The sequence below is a fragment of the Chiloscyllium plagiosum genome, unplaced genomic scaffold (assembly GCF_037043375.1).
Source record: "Chiloscyllium plagiosum isolate Xiang-an unplaced genomic scaffold, Cpla_swu_hap1 HiC_scaffold_22, whole genome shotgun sequence".
Taxonomy (NCBI): domain Eukaryota; kingdom Metazoa; phylum Chordata; class Chondrichthyes; order Orectolobiformes; family Hemiscylliidae; genus Chiloscyllium; species Chiloscyllium plagiosum.
In genome coordinates, this window is record NW_028270160.1 from 37,007,887 (window position 1) to 37,023,441 (window position 15,555).

The 15,555-nt window shown below is 39.4% G+C and overlaps 1 protein-coding gene across 2 annotated transcripts in view; it reads left to right on the forward strand.

The window, feature by feature from the left end:
* The window catches only part of LOC148145973 (uncharacterized), a 154,520-nt gene that overhangs the window by 27,726 nt on the left and 111,239 nt on the right, over nucleotides 1-15,555 (forward strand). The window contains exon 3 of one of the 2 annotated variants that reach the window (XM_087999197.1): nucleotides 15,348-15,397. The exons of the other annotated variant lie outside the window; for it this stretch is intronic. Coding sequence (XP_087855323.1) covers nucleotides 15,348-15,397 — 50 coding nt within the window. The remainder of the gene's footprint in view (nucleotides 1-15,347; nucleotides 15,398-15,555) is intronic. 2 annotated transcript variants of the gene reach the window in all.

Consider the following 15,555-nt stretch of genomic DNA (forward strand, 5'->3'; position numbering starts at 1 on the left):
GAAACAAATCTCAGAAAGTGTAAAAGCAAGGTGATGAAACATAATATAAATTATACAGATTTCAGCAAGCCAGCATTTTATGTTGTTCAACCTGGACTAAAAGTGATGTGAAACTTCCTTTAGCCTAGCTGTCAAACAGGAAATCTTTTAAAGTTGGCAGGAGAATTGGCTGGAATTACCTGTGGAAACATATTGTAAGAGGTCAGTGGAAGGGTCACTAAGTCGGAATGCAGTGTGAGAGTTTTACATCCATAATTACTCCCTTTTTTTAATACCGTCTATTTCCGTGAGTACCACTGCACGCAAAGTTGTAATACAATCAAAATAGCACAAAGAATATCTGCTAAACATAGCAAACAGAATCAAAATACTGCAGAAAAATATTTTAACAGTAGACTACAGTATATTATCCAGCATGTTTAAGCAACATATTGTTGTATTGCTGATGACAATGCAGGAGCTTTAAATTTTATTTTCATAGCTTAATTGTAAGCTGCTAAAGGTATAAAAGGTATGTTACATTTTTTAAAAATTATAACATCATAAGTATGCAGGACGTTATGAGTCGTTTTATGGCATTATGTAATTGATAATCTGAAATGAAAATCCCGCACTAAAATCATGGGGGCAATTTCACCCCCTTCCAGATCAGTTGAATTTTACTTTTCAACTGAGATAATAGTGAAAATTTGATTTTCAATTCTGGGGTAACCTAAATTTTAAATCGAGTGCTTTTTATTATCTTCCTTTACCCACTCAGTGCTGTGTTTTTGATTGTTACGTTGTATTTATAAGTATAGATTATGACTTGTGGAAAGTAAATTAGTCAGCATACAAGAATAAAAGGTTCCAACTCATCCCAAAGACTACATTTAGAAGAATGAAAGATATTTACCTTTCCTGTGATGCACTATATTTTAACAACAATTCTGTACTTTGTAGTGTATAACTGAATAAAACTATATCAGTTTATGGATTTAAATGCGGATTTGGAGAATCTTCTGTTAGCCTGTGAAGAGAGCTTGTATAGGAACCTCCGTTGATGATCCCTGGAGTATCAGGTCTAGAATATCATTAGGCAGCTTTTGACAAGCCACAGTGGAATTTTAGGCTAAGGTGGAATGGATCTGCCTCAATATCTCTACCAATCCAGAGGTGAACTGAGACAGTCAAACCACTTTGCTCCCTAAATTATTCAAGCCAGTTACATATCTTGTTGAACTCCTGAAGCCTGAGAAACTGCACAATAAAGGGCCAATCAGGGTCGTCAACTAAAGAAGCAGGATCTCACAGGACCAGAAGGAAGAAAGTGAAGTTCTGGTGGTTTGAAACATAAGGGGTGTAGGAATGAGATATAGATCATCCAGTTTTTGTCACTTAGTTCTGAACAGATCCAGAGACTTGGCATTCCTCTCCAACAGACATTCTGCTGTGTGTTTCAAGTGAACAACATTCTTGCATTTAGATAGCACCTTTCATAGCCTCAAAATGGCTCACAGCACTTTACAACTGATAAAGTACATTTGAACTATCATCGCTGTTTCAATGTAGGTCAATTAGCAAGATCCTAACATGAGTAATTTGTCAATAACCAGATATTCTGGCTTCATGATGTTGGGTGAATGATAAACAATAACTGGATGTAAGGACTATTCTACTGTTCTTCTTCATGTGCCATTCAATTTTTAACATCCACTTGAGGGACCAAATGACCTTGACTTAAAATTCCAAACAAAATGTGACAGTTCTGGAAGACCAGCACTGCCTCTGTCCTGCACCATGTCAGCCTGAGGGACTAAGGAACCACTTAAACAATCCTTTACTATTTTGTGAAGAATGGCTGACTGCATTTAACTTTTTCTTCATTGAACTTTCTTTCTCTCCATGTATCTCATGCTATGGTGACAGATTTCCATTTTTTTCCAAATATTTTTAACTTACTCAATTCGACAATCGTAAGGAAAACTTTGTTCTTCTTGCCGGTCTTTTATATCCTGTTGTCAGGGACATTGGAATCTCTCAGGAATGCAATGATCAGCGGAATCTTTCATATACACTATGCCTCCCTAATCCTTTTACTTTGAATTTGAATCCATATATTATTAGGTAGCTGTTTAGTTCAGTATGTTGTAATACAATAGCAAATAAAGGTTGATGGTTTGATCAGACCTGGCGGGAATCAATTATAAAATTGGCCACTAAACTTTTATATTTAAAAAAAAGACACAATATGCGTCTGCACTCAACAACACTGGCCATCTTTCACTGCTACAGTATTCCACTTGAATATTTACTTAATGTTCCTCATACTATTGTGATTGACATTCTATGCATTTTTAGGTTTTAGTTTTAAGTTTTATTTGTCCTGCAGAACTCACTGGAAACTCATTACATCACCAAAAGCATAAGTGCATTCATGTTTGCAATAACATATGCTTTCAAAAACAAAAGATAATCTTAAATGTTGAAAGCGCTAATAACAATAACATATATCTTCAACATGTCACAGTTAGTTCCCAAAAGGCATAAATCATCTTGTCAATGACCTAAAACTCCTTTACAATTTTCATGGAGGCAGACCAGGTTTTTAATACATGGTTCTTTACACAAATCAGAAGTGTTGTGAACGTAATCAGCATAAGGGGGCCTTTTCAAAGATGAATTCAAAATTCCATACACCCACGGCTGACTGTAAGTTCTGAAAAACTCAAACCCTATAGTCTCTCATTCTTAGCTGAGAGCCCAATCATCCATTAATCTCTTGAATTACCTAAGCCTCACTTAATTGACAGCTCTGACTGTTTGATCTCTGCTGTCAACTTTTAAATATTTTTCATTGTTATTTACGCAAGGTTTTAGAATAGTTTCATTACAAGTGCTTACAGTTTCAACTATTGAAATTTCAAGGATTTTCAATTATTGTCGCTTTCAACATCCTGTAATAGAAAGCAATTTTTAAAAATCTTCATGGAGTGGTATCAATGATTGACTGTCTTTAAAATACTTATTCACATATTCAGAGGTCACTTTGGCATTCAGTGGGTGAATGGGAATGTGACTTCCACAGGGTGGAATGTTGATCCATCGGAATGAATACAAGGGCACAAAATTGCATGGGTGCTGTTTGAAATGACATTGCTTGATATGGGGCAGGGGCATTAGGGGTCATGTGGGGATGGTGGAGTGGGACGATGTGGTATGGATGGGTCATGGGCAATATTGTGAGTGAAGCGGGTATGAGGGTTGATGGCCTTTTTGTTTTTAGTTTAACCAGGGTGAGGTTTACACAGAACTAGAGCAGAACATCCAAACTGCCTAAGTGGCACCTAGCTGCCCCCATGGATCAGTTGGCCCAAAGGTAGCCATCGCCCTGGAATAGAAGTCCTTGCTTTCCTGGCAGTTGCTCATGAGCATTCGCACTGAGGATTAACTCAAGCCTAAGTATCTCCCACTTTACAACCAAGCTAAACTAAAATCTGCTGGGATTGGAAACCTAACCCTACCTGCTGTTTGGGTCACCTGCTGTAGTACAAAGAATTTGCCTATCATGTTATGGACAGAATTTTGTTGAAACCATTGTAGATGCTAACGTATAGATTTCAGGATTATTTAACTGTTCCCTTTGTTCAGATTATGACTAAAATCTTTCGACATGAGTTCTAGTTTTCCAAATGATTTGCAAATTTTCCAAAAAGAATGTGTGGAAATTCTCTTATTTTGGAACTAGCATTTTCAGCATTGAGAGGAAAAAATATTGTGTTTTCCGTTGTGTCATATAAACTGCAGATAAGTCAGGAGAAGATGCTTTATCATACAGTCTCGTTCTCTCCACCTATGATGCGGGAATCACCAAAATATCCAGATTGCCAAAAAAAATGTTATAGCAAACAACTGCTCAGAAATTCCATCCTTTGTTAGTACATAACCCCCAGATATGTTGCAAAATGTGACATTTGCCTGTCACACTTCATGTAAGAGATCCTAATCCTGAGAGAATGGAGGTGCAACATATTGGTGATCATGCATCATCCTGACTTGGAGCTATCACTGTTCCATCACTGTCACTAGATCAAACTCACAGCTTAACATCACTGTAGGTTTATCTACACCACATGGGCTGCAGCAGTTTAAGAAGGCGGCTCCCATCCACCCTTTCAAGGGCAGTTAGGGATGTGCAATAAATATTAGGCTAGTTCACAAAGCCCACATCCCATGAATGAATATAAAAGAAAAACATCATGCCCACCATATTTGCAGAGGCAGAGCAAAGCCGCTGGAATATATAGACTCAGAAGGTCAATTAAGGGACTACAAAAATGTCAGTGTTAAAAGCTTTGCTTCGGTATGGGCTGATTGAAAGAATTCACTGCTGTTCTTAAAAAAATGTCACATTATCCTTTGTAAAATACTTAAGCCAGTTTGATATTGTTGAAGCCAAAACAATATTTAGCTTCCACAAAAGGTTATATATATGAGTATTAATGAATTATCCAACTACTGGCTAGAATTATTGTATATTGATTTCTTTGTAAAGCACCAATTTTTCTTCAATGAATGTCAGTAGTCCTGCAATATCTGCCCTGACAATGAAAATATTGATGTATAGTGCTGTCATAAAAATATTCTGCATGTCAGTTTTTCATTTCAGGAGCTGGACCGCTATAAATATATTCCAGCTGCAACACATTTCTACAATTATTGAAAACATCACAAACTAATTACAGAAAATAGCCATGTTCCAATGTGGTCTCTAACAATCCCCACAACAGATGAACACTATCCACAATATATCACAGAAGGGCACAAAGTCACCCTCAACGTGTGTGCTCTGCTTTATTCAGCAGAAGTATTGTTTCACAAAACGGTGATCAGATTTTTCAAAACAACATCACTGTGGGATTTCCATAATTATCAATTTTTAAACTAATGAGCCAACATTATTCCAAGAAGGTTTTTATGCCAAAAATCATTGGCTGCTATCAATACGAAACAGAGGATACTGCACCATTGGCAGTGAAAAGAACTACCTTTGTTTAGTTAGTGAGAAAGACCACAGAATGCACAAGGGATATCAGTATAATCAAATTGTCCAGATCTTTCTTACAAGAGAAATAGAATGCACAATTCATTGGCCACCTAAGTATTATTCTTTTTGTGTATGTGGTACTATATAGTAGGTTTTCCTCTTATATGTATTCCTTATACCTTTCACATCTTGCCTGTCCTCTTTCACCAGGAATGTGAATACTTCATGTTAAACCATCTGGTACTAGAAAGCGTGCATCCCCACTCTTACCCCTGGGAGGTCAGTGCAGTTTCACATAGATCTGATCTTGGGCTTGCTATCCTTTCTTCCTCTTTCTCTGGTTTTGTCCCTGCCCAAGTTTCCCTGGGGATGGACTATGTGGGGACTATCACTCTCAAGGCCTTTCATGGATATTGCATTATGTAAACTGCATAACTGATCACAGTAACAAAGTATTGGTTTTCATTATGTCATGCTTCTTCTGTTTTGATTGGGCCGTAAATTATATGGCTATTGGTGGGCACTGAATTCCGTCCATGGATAGTGGGATTTTTGATTATTTGTTCATGAGATGTGACGATCACTAGTAATTAAGGTTAATATTCATTACCCTTGAGAAGACGTTGGTATGCTGTCTTCTTGAAATACTGTAGTTCATCAAAAAAATCCCAGTGCTTCTTTCTCTCAGTTCATTTAAAATAGGGTTTATCTCATTTATAAAATCTCTAGAGTGTGGTAGCAAGCCATTTGGCCATTGGGTCCACACTGACCTTGTGAAGTGCATCCCACCCATATCCACCCCATCCCTGTAACCCTGCATTTCTTGTGGCTAACCCACCAAACCTGCATACCTCTGAACACTACAGGCAACTCTGCATGGCCTATGGACACCTAACATGGCCTATGGACATCAAACCTGCACACCTATGGACTGTGGGAGGAAATTGGAGAACCCAGAGAAAACTTGGCGGGGAGAATGTACAAACTCGTTTCCCAAGTTTGGAATCAAACCTAGTGGTGCTGCAAGGCAGCAGTACTAACCACTGAGCTACCATGTACTCTCAGTTGAATTTAGGCTTTCACCTGGAATTCCAATACTTTACCATTTTGTTTAATAACATGACTGGAGTCTGCACATCCTCAATAGACGGGAACTGGAGACCATGCTGTTATAAAGTCATAAATGTTTATTGGCTCCTTACACTATTTACAAGGTAGACTGTTGTAAGACATTCATCAGAACCTTTCTGTCAGGTTCCAGTAACATGTAATCTGACATCCTTGATATTGCATTCTAACAAATAGCTAAATAGTTATTAACACCTCATACAACATCTCTTCCCCATTACAGAGTCATAGAATCATAGAGATGTACAGCATGGAAACAGACCCTTCAGTCCAACTCGCCCATGCTGACTAGATATCCCAATCCAATCTAGTCCCACTTGCCAGCACCCTGCCCATATCCCTCCAAACCCTTCCTATTCATATATCCATCCAAATGCCTCTTAAATGTTACAATTGTACCAGCCTCCACCACTTCCTCTGGCAGCTCATTCCATACATGTACCACCCTCTATGTAAAAATGTTGCCTCTTAGGTCTCTTTTATATCTTTCCCCTCACCCTAAACCTATGCCCTCTAGTTCTGGACTCCCCGGCCCCAGGGAAAAGACTTTGTCTACTTACACTCTCCATGCCGCTCATAATTTTGTAAAGCTCTATAAGGCCACCCTTCAGCCTCCGACGCTCCAGGGAAAACAGCCCCAGGCTGTTCAGCTCCTGTCTATTGCTCAAATCCTCCAACCCTGGCAACATCCTGTACAGCTGCAACATGACCTCCCAACTCCTGTACCAATAAAAGAAAGCGTACCAAACGCCTTCTTCGCTATCCTATCTACCTGCGACTCCACTTTCAAGGAGCTATGAACCTGCCTTCCAAGGTCTCTTTGTTCAGCAACACTCCCTAGGACCTTACCATTAAGTGTATAAGTCCTGCTAAGATTTGCTTTCCCAAAATACAGCACCTCGCATTTATCTGAATTAAACTCCATCTGCCACTTCTCACCTCTCACATCTGGTCAAGATCCTATTGTAATCTGAGGTAACCTTCTTTGCTGTCCACTACACGTTCAATTTTGGTGTCATCTGCAAACTTACTAACTGTACTTCTTATGCTCGCGTCCAAATCATTTATGTAAATAACAAAAAGTAGAGGACCCAGAACTGATCCTTGTGGTACTCCATTGGTTACAGGCCTCCAGTCTGAAAAACAACCCTCCTCCACCACCCTCTGTCTTTTACCTTTGAGCCAGTTCTGTATCCAAATGTCTAGTTCACCCTGTATTCCATAAGACCTAACCTTGCTAATCAGTCTCCCATGGGGAACCTTGTCGAACACCTTACTGAAGTCCATATAGATCACATCTACTACTCTGCCCTCATCAATCCTCTTTGTTACTTCTTCAAAAAACTCAATCAAGTTTGTGAGACATGATTTCCCACACACAAAGCCATGTTGACTATCTCTAATCAGTCCTTACTTTTCCAAATACATGTACATCCTGTCCCTCAGGATTCCCTCCAACAACTTGCCCACCACCAATGTCAGGCTCACTGGTCTATAGTTCCCTGGCTTATCCTTACCACCCTTCTTAAATAGTGGCACCACGTTAGCCAACCTTCAGTCTTCCGGCACCTCACCTATGACTATTGATAATACAAATATCTCAGCAAGAGGCCCAGCAATCACTTCTCTAGCTTCCCACAGAGTTCTCAGGTACACCTGATCAGGTCCTGGGGATTTATCTACCTTTATGCGTTTCAAGACATCTAGCACTTCCTCCTCTGTAATATGAACATTTTGCAAGATGTCACCATCTATTTCCCTACAGTCTATATCTAGCATAATCCTTTTCCACAATAAATACTAATGCAAAATACTCGTTTAGTATCTCCCCCATTTTCTGCAGCTCCACACAAAGGCTGCCTTGCTGACCTTTAAGGGGCCCTATTCTCTCCCTAGTTACCTTTTTGTCCTTAATATATTTGTAAAAAACCCTTTGGATTCTCCTTAATTCTATTTGCCAAAGCTATCTCATGTCCCCTTTTGCCCTCCTGATTTCCCTCTTAAGTATACTCCTACTGCCTTTATACTCTTCTCAGGATTCACTCGATCTATCCTGTCTATACCTTACATATGCTTCCTTCTTTTTCTGAACTAAACCCTCAATTTCTTTTGTCATCTAGCATTCCCGATATCTACCAGCCTTTCCTTCCATCCTAACAGGAACATACTGTCTCTGGACTCTCATCATCTCATTTCTGAAGGCTTTCCATTTTCCAGCCGTCCCTTTACCTGTGAACATCTGCCCCCAATCAGCTTTTGAAAGTTATTGTCTAATACTGTCAAAATTGGCTTTTCTCCAACTTAGAACTTCAACTTTCAGATCTGGTCTATCCTTTTCTGTCACTATTTTCTATTCCTACTAACTCCCCAACCCCAAAGTCTATCTCAGGCCCTCCAAGTCAGAGAGCCATTGGAGCTTAGTATTTACTTTCAGATCTCCAGCATCTGTTGTTCTTTGTTTTATTATAGAAACTTAGCTAATGTTTCTGACTAGATCCTTGTTTCTTTAGTGGAAGGAGATAGAAACATACACTTTCTGCAGAGGAAGGATGTGAACAATCCAGAGCTGCTTGATGCATTTTCCCTTTCATATGGGCAGGATATCCTGGTTTGCAAAGGCCACTTGCTGGTTAAGACCAAAACCAATCAGTTGCATCTGAGGTCACTGTGGTCAGTGTTGGCCACATAAGACCAAAGACTTACCAAAGAACTCAACTTTCAGCTAGGTCAGCTTTGTTCCAGGACCTAGATAGACTTCCCAGGATGGAGTGCTGGTAGTTCCTTAAACTTATGATGACAGTTGAATGTGGCAGTATAGTTTGTTTAATAGTAATCCTCCTGCCAAAACTAATCCAGTCTGTCTCTATGATATCTGATTGAAGAGTAAATGGGAAACTTGGACCCTGAGTATGAAATCTCCCACCCATCAAGAGCACTGAAGGAGTAAGGATGTTGTGATTTGGAGGCGCCAGTGTTGGACTGGGGTGTGCAAAGTTAAAAATCACACAACAGCAGGTTATAATCCAACAGGTTTAATTGGAAGCACTAGCTTTCGGAGCCCTGATGACCACCTGATGAAGGAGCAGTGCTCTGAAATTTAGCACTTCCAAATAAATCTGTTGGACTATAACCTGGTGTTGTGTGATTTTTAACTTTGTATAAAGCGTGGATTGTATGGTGAATTTGAGACTACGATCATAACCAGAGAACTTGCCACAGACTCAAGTGACTACTGTGACCTCTTTCACAATGAAGTTTGGTAACCATTAGCAGCTTGCAGGTAGGCTGGCTATCAGGAGCCATTGTGCTGGATTTGAAATGAAAATGCTCTTAACCTAGTGGAAGAGGCTGTAATAATAGTGGGTAGTTCCGAGTCAGAGTGTACCAATGTTTAGATTCTTGATTATAGCAAAAGTCCTTTGCTGTTGTGTGTTCTAACATCAAGCTTGCGCCATAAAAACTGGATTCATTGCTGTGCACCCAATTGATTCATGAATTGGTTACCAATTCCTGTAAAGCATTGAATTTTGTCTCATTAAGAGTAATGTAACTTCTTGGATTTTCTTGACTTAGTAAACTAGATGAGTTATTCCAACAATCAACAATGGACTTATGGTCATCGTTAGACTCTTAATTTGTGATTTTTTTTTTATTGTGTTCAAATTCTACCAACTGCCATGATTGTTCTTTGAACCCAAGTCCAAAGAACATGACCTGAATCTCCGGATTAACAGTCCAGCAATAATACCACTGACCATCGCCTCACCTTCCGATTGATTTGATTGGTCAAAATACTTTGTTTTTACATGGCAGTTGAAATGCAAAAGAAAACTTGCATAACTTTTACTTTATTGATAAATGTAATTAAGAATTATATATTTTAACTTCTACTCATCAACTGTTCCAATATAGCAACATCTTATAAAAACACTTTTAACAAAGGCAAAATCAGCAAAACAGATTTCCTTCACTTGCTACTCCCTCCAATGCAGGAGAAGGAACACCGACACAATGAATCTAATAGCTGAGAGAGAAATCAAGCTTTTGCAGCAGCAGAGAGAGAACTGTATCTAGCAGCATTAACACCAAAGTCCCAACTTTAACAACTGAAAGCAAAACCTAAAACAATGGGTCTGCGTAAGATTGACTCCACTCATGCATGCTTCTTTTCTCTAATTAAAAAAAAAATCAAAGCTATTTGCTCAGCTTTCCATGGATTAGACACATCTGGACCAGATTCACAACATAAAAAGGACTTGAATATTTTTTCTTCCTTTATAATGAAGATTGGCAGTAATTTGGCTTTGAAACTTTAGTGGAATGTCCCTGGGTCATGGACTTGGATTATAGATGGCTGGAGGTACCCAGGTTTCAGCCAGGATGTGATATTAAAAAAGATTCATGCTCCTAATAATGTATCCAATTCAAATTTTATCCTGTGACCATTAACCATCCTTTTGGTGGTACAAAAATGCCTTTCGATTCTTTGACTTCAACCAAAAGAAGTAATTGACACAGACAAGGTTTTCTAGTGCTCTAGAAGTTATTGCTGGGAGTAGTGACACTGTACATTTTCAGTCTTGAGTTGAAAGCTTTTGGGCATGGCAGACTTTTTGAAAATGCTTCCTCATTTGACAAGAGTGTAATTCTGGATTAATGGCTGGCTGGGCATGATGATGATGTGATCACTTCCCCCAAAACAGAAGGATCCAACAATCACTGTGGCCACACCCTGTCTCATCCTGTTCTGCTCATTGACAGGGATCCTGAGTCGTCCTGTCCTTAAACTGATAACTGATGAGATCCATATTGAAAGGAAACAATACTTGCTGAAGAGTGTTTCATGGATCTGTCAAACGTTTCCTGGTCTGTATAAATACCTTGTTGCAAATTATAGTGCAAGTAAACAATAGTAGGGATTCTAGATTAGAGTGGTGCTGGAAAAGCACAGCAAGTCAGGCAGCATCAGAGGAGCAGGAAAATCGACGTTTCGGGCAAAAGCCCTTCATCAGCTTTTTACCTGAAAGTAGGAATTCTGCCTATCTAGCCATTCCTTCCTTGAGTTCCTGCCATTTTAAAATGTCAGTGACACAGCTACCAGTTGTGTAGAGTGAGGGACAGACCTGCTCCCTGTCTGGTTTCTCCATAACTCTGGAGGCTGCAGGAGTGCTTGACATGGCAATGTCAGCTACTCCATTGCATGACCTGGACACAGCCGTGCTCCTGCTCAAGCTTCTTGGAAAGGAGGAAGGCTTTCTTCATATGGCAGAGTGGAGAGATCTGTATGCATCTATGTTCATTTGTCACATTGCTCGTATTGCTGCTTCAGGTGCTTCTTAAATGTGCTGTGAGGAGCAGATTGCTTTTCAGCTTCCCTGTCTTTTTCAGCTTCTATGGGGATCCTTGATAAGTCAATTGCAATAATACTATGACTGGTGTCAGCATGTTATTAATAAAAGAGAGTCAGAAAGTATGCAGTAATACATAAATAATCTTTCTCTTTCAAGTTCCAGTCCATGATCTTTCATCACTGATCCTGCATGCCAACAATTAGCAATAATAGCTATTACATATAGCACTCTTAACATAAGAAATTTCCCTAGGTTCTTCACAGCGACATTATAAAACAAAACGATGCTCCAAACCACATTAAGACACATTAAGGAAGATGACCAAAAGCTTGGTTAAAGAGGTAGATTTGAGGAGAAAAGTGAGCTGTAGAATCAGGGATGTACAAGGAAGAAGTTCAGAGTTTACAGCCCCGTCAGTTGAAGGCCATGGTCACTAAAGCTCAAGGAGATGACAGAGATTAGGAATGCAAAGCGATGGGGGTGATTGAAATCAAGCATGAGAATTTAAAATTAAGATGTTGCTTAACCTGACACCACTGTAAGTCAGTGAGCATGAGGGTGATGAGTGAATTGGCCTACTGTGAGTTAAGACACAAGCAGCAGAGTTCTGAATGATGCCAAGCTTTTGGAGGGTAGAGTGTAGAAGATCAGCTATGAGCACATAGTTTTGACGTGGAGATAACAAAGGCATGAATGAGGGTTTCAGCAGAAAATGAAATGGGGAGAGGTTGGGTAATGTTAGGCAAGTTTCTGTACTGATAACTCATCTTGGGTTCAAATCTGACAAAAAAGTTGTTAACACAATCCATCAGTCTCAAATTATTCCCAGGGAAAAGGATGCAATCAGTGGTTAGGAATCGGCATTTTTTATACTATTTCCATTCAATGGCTGTTACAAGGTTTGTCAAACTCATCTCCATCATGTGTTAGATGGATACTCTGGATCAAGCCCATTTTCATTATCTTTAGGATGTTTGCTCCATTTCCCCTAAAGAGATTGTCATTATGGAGACCAAGTTCACCTCTAAAATGAAATTATGGAATGACTGGACCTAGGATCCTTTCTGTTCTCGTTGACCAATAGTCAAACTATGTTCCTATACAGTCTGAAGGATCTTCTGTGATAGTGACTTAGCTATGGCTTTGCAATATGTAAATATTCTATTGTCCTATCCTGTACTTCAACCTTGGTATTCAGATATGTTGCTTTTCCTGGATGATAAGCTAACCTTATATAAATCAGAAAAAGTCCTTTATAATCAATAAGGTGTATCATTAATGATTTGTTCACTGCAACTTGAAACTTTATTTGTTGTAACCGATTTATCAAAAGTTTATTTCATGAGTCTTTGAGCCTGGGTATTACTGTTATTACTGTTATTAGCTGTAGTATGGATAGGCCTATTCTCAGAACAGTTGTAGCTCAATGTAATAACATTGAGAACTGTGCCATTCCTTGTTAGAAGACGTTTTAGTCCAAATCATTTTTAAAATTACCTTAAAGAGTCAAAGATATCATAGATTCAACATTTTGTAGCTAATTCTGGTAATCTCACAATAGTTTAAAGAAACCTTTTTCCTACTTCTGACAAAGTTCTGTAATACATTATTAGGAAATTAGTTACACACAATATTTGCTATTTCCTGAAAATTAACAAGTAAATAAAACACAGTTTTCTTAATTCAAAGGAGCTAATTTTCCCCATTTAATTCAACTGGGTAATAACTTTTCATTTAACTGACTTTCTATATAATTATTATACTTCTGATGTATCATCTCTGTTTGTACCATGAGGAGAGGTCCCATGTTATGTCCACAAACAGCATTTTATTTCATAGTGACTGAAGCTATGGTACACATAAAGGTACAGATAATTGTTCAGCTTGCATAACAGATAGCACTGTTTGTGGATTCTAAATTTAAACAGCTGTCAATTACTTCAGTCCAATAGATTACTTGCCAGGACATCTCTCCATGGTTGCAAATTTGGGACTAGGAGCAATGATCGAAGTTGAGTTTCCAAATACCAGGTATCAGCAGTGACTCAGTCAGTGGTAGCTATCCTGGTATGGCTCTTGGGGCACAATGGTAGTCTCCCTACATTAGATTTCAGGGAGCCTGGGTTCAAGCCCCACATTCACCAGATTTCTACGACAACATCTCTGAGTAGGTCCATTACAAATTATCTAGTCTGAATGTCTGAGTTAGTGGATTGCACACGGATGTCCAAAGCCAAAATCTAGGCTGACATCTGCAGTGTAATATTCAGGGAATGCTGCACTGTCAGGTGTACCATGTTTCAGCTGGGACACTAAACTGAAACTGCTTCCTTTCAGGTTTTTCGCAATGACTCCCATTACATATTTTGAGCTGAGGAGTTTACTTTTATTCTATTCATTATTTTATGGGATATTAATGGTTTTGGCAATATTTGTCCCTCAAAAACATAACTAAAAACAACAACGTAGGTCACATGAGTTCAACAGCACACTGTAATGGAGAATTGGCAGAAAACACCCAACATATTTCAGTACAATGCGACACTTAGTGGATAAAGTCAAGTCTTCCACATAATTAGGTCATTAATAGTGGACGGAGGATGTCTGCTTTGAGGGCTGCCAGATAAACAAAAGTGGTTAACTGTAAATCATAAACAGCATTCCCAGGAGCAATGGCTGGTGCCGGTAACACATTGATCCATGGTAAAGTGCCATTGCTGGATCCTTAGGGGCTAGTGAGTATGGACAGGTTGGGATATACAGGGGAGGGTGAGGTCTCACACAGTGAGCTAGGGCGAGGAAGGGGCTCAGATGCAAAGACAGTGGAGTGACTTTTAGTTGACAAACCCCTTCCTAATACTTGGTTGTTTGATTAGACACTTGGTGCCTTTAAAAGAGATGTTTCCCTGGAATGCTACCAGCAAACATGAAAGGTTTAGTTGGACAGCTTTTATTATATACAGAAGCCATGGTGAACTTGAGAAAGTCTATGAGGTATGATTAAATCCCAGTGTGCAGGGAGATTGTTGCTTTTAACTGGATCATGGAGAGATTGTAATGAGGTCAGCCAAGTGGACCTCATAGAATATGAGTTCCCTGAATGGGGCTGTTAACCTGGTATAATCAGGGAGCCCTGGCTGAGAGGTTCATTCTTAGAGCTGGCGCTGAGGAAGCTGGGCCAGTGTCATGGTCATTACATTGTGGTTAGCAGAAAGAAGTGACATAAGCAAGTAAGAAAATAAACATGTGGCAATCAGTACATAGCACAGATCAACCAAACAGACTGTATTCATTGTGTGTGTGTCAGTATTTTAAGAATGGATAAAATCTATTTGACTAAAGACAAATTACCAAGCCCATCAAGGCAGTGCCATGCTGGCTCCATGATTAGCACTGCTGCCTCTCAGCACCAGTAACCTGGGTTCAATTCCAGCCTCAGGCAACTGTCTATATGTAGTTTGCACACTGTCCCCATGTCTGTGAGGGTTTCCTCGGGTGCTCCAGTTTCCTCTCACAGTCCAAAGATGTGCAGGTTAGGTGGATTAGCCATGCTAAGTTGCCCATAGTGTCCGGGGATACATGGATTAGCCAAGGAAACACAGGAATAGGGTAGGGGGTGAGTCTGGGTGAGATGTTCTTCAGAGAGTCAGAGTGGATTTGTTGGGCTGAATGGCCTATTTCCACAATGTAGGGATCCTATGACATGATAAGTGTAAATCAAGGACTGGATTTTCCTTTTGGGTGCAAATTTTATAATTCAGACTGATTTTGCATTGCACAAACTCCACTCCTGACTGGTCTATTACTGTGCCTATGTTTCTTTTTTATCTTTTTCTGTGCAGGCTTTGGGTCCATGGTGATGTTCGCTGAATGTCTGTTAATCAATAGACAGGTACGGGTCTTCATTGTTTCCAAGTATCAAAATAGTTTTTCTTTTAAATCAGCCAGAGGTCTCATCATAGTTTAATTGCACTGTAAAAGGTAACAGCACAGGTCGGAATGTACATTTTGTAAAACATTTCACTGTTGCAGTACTTTCTCCATTTGAAA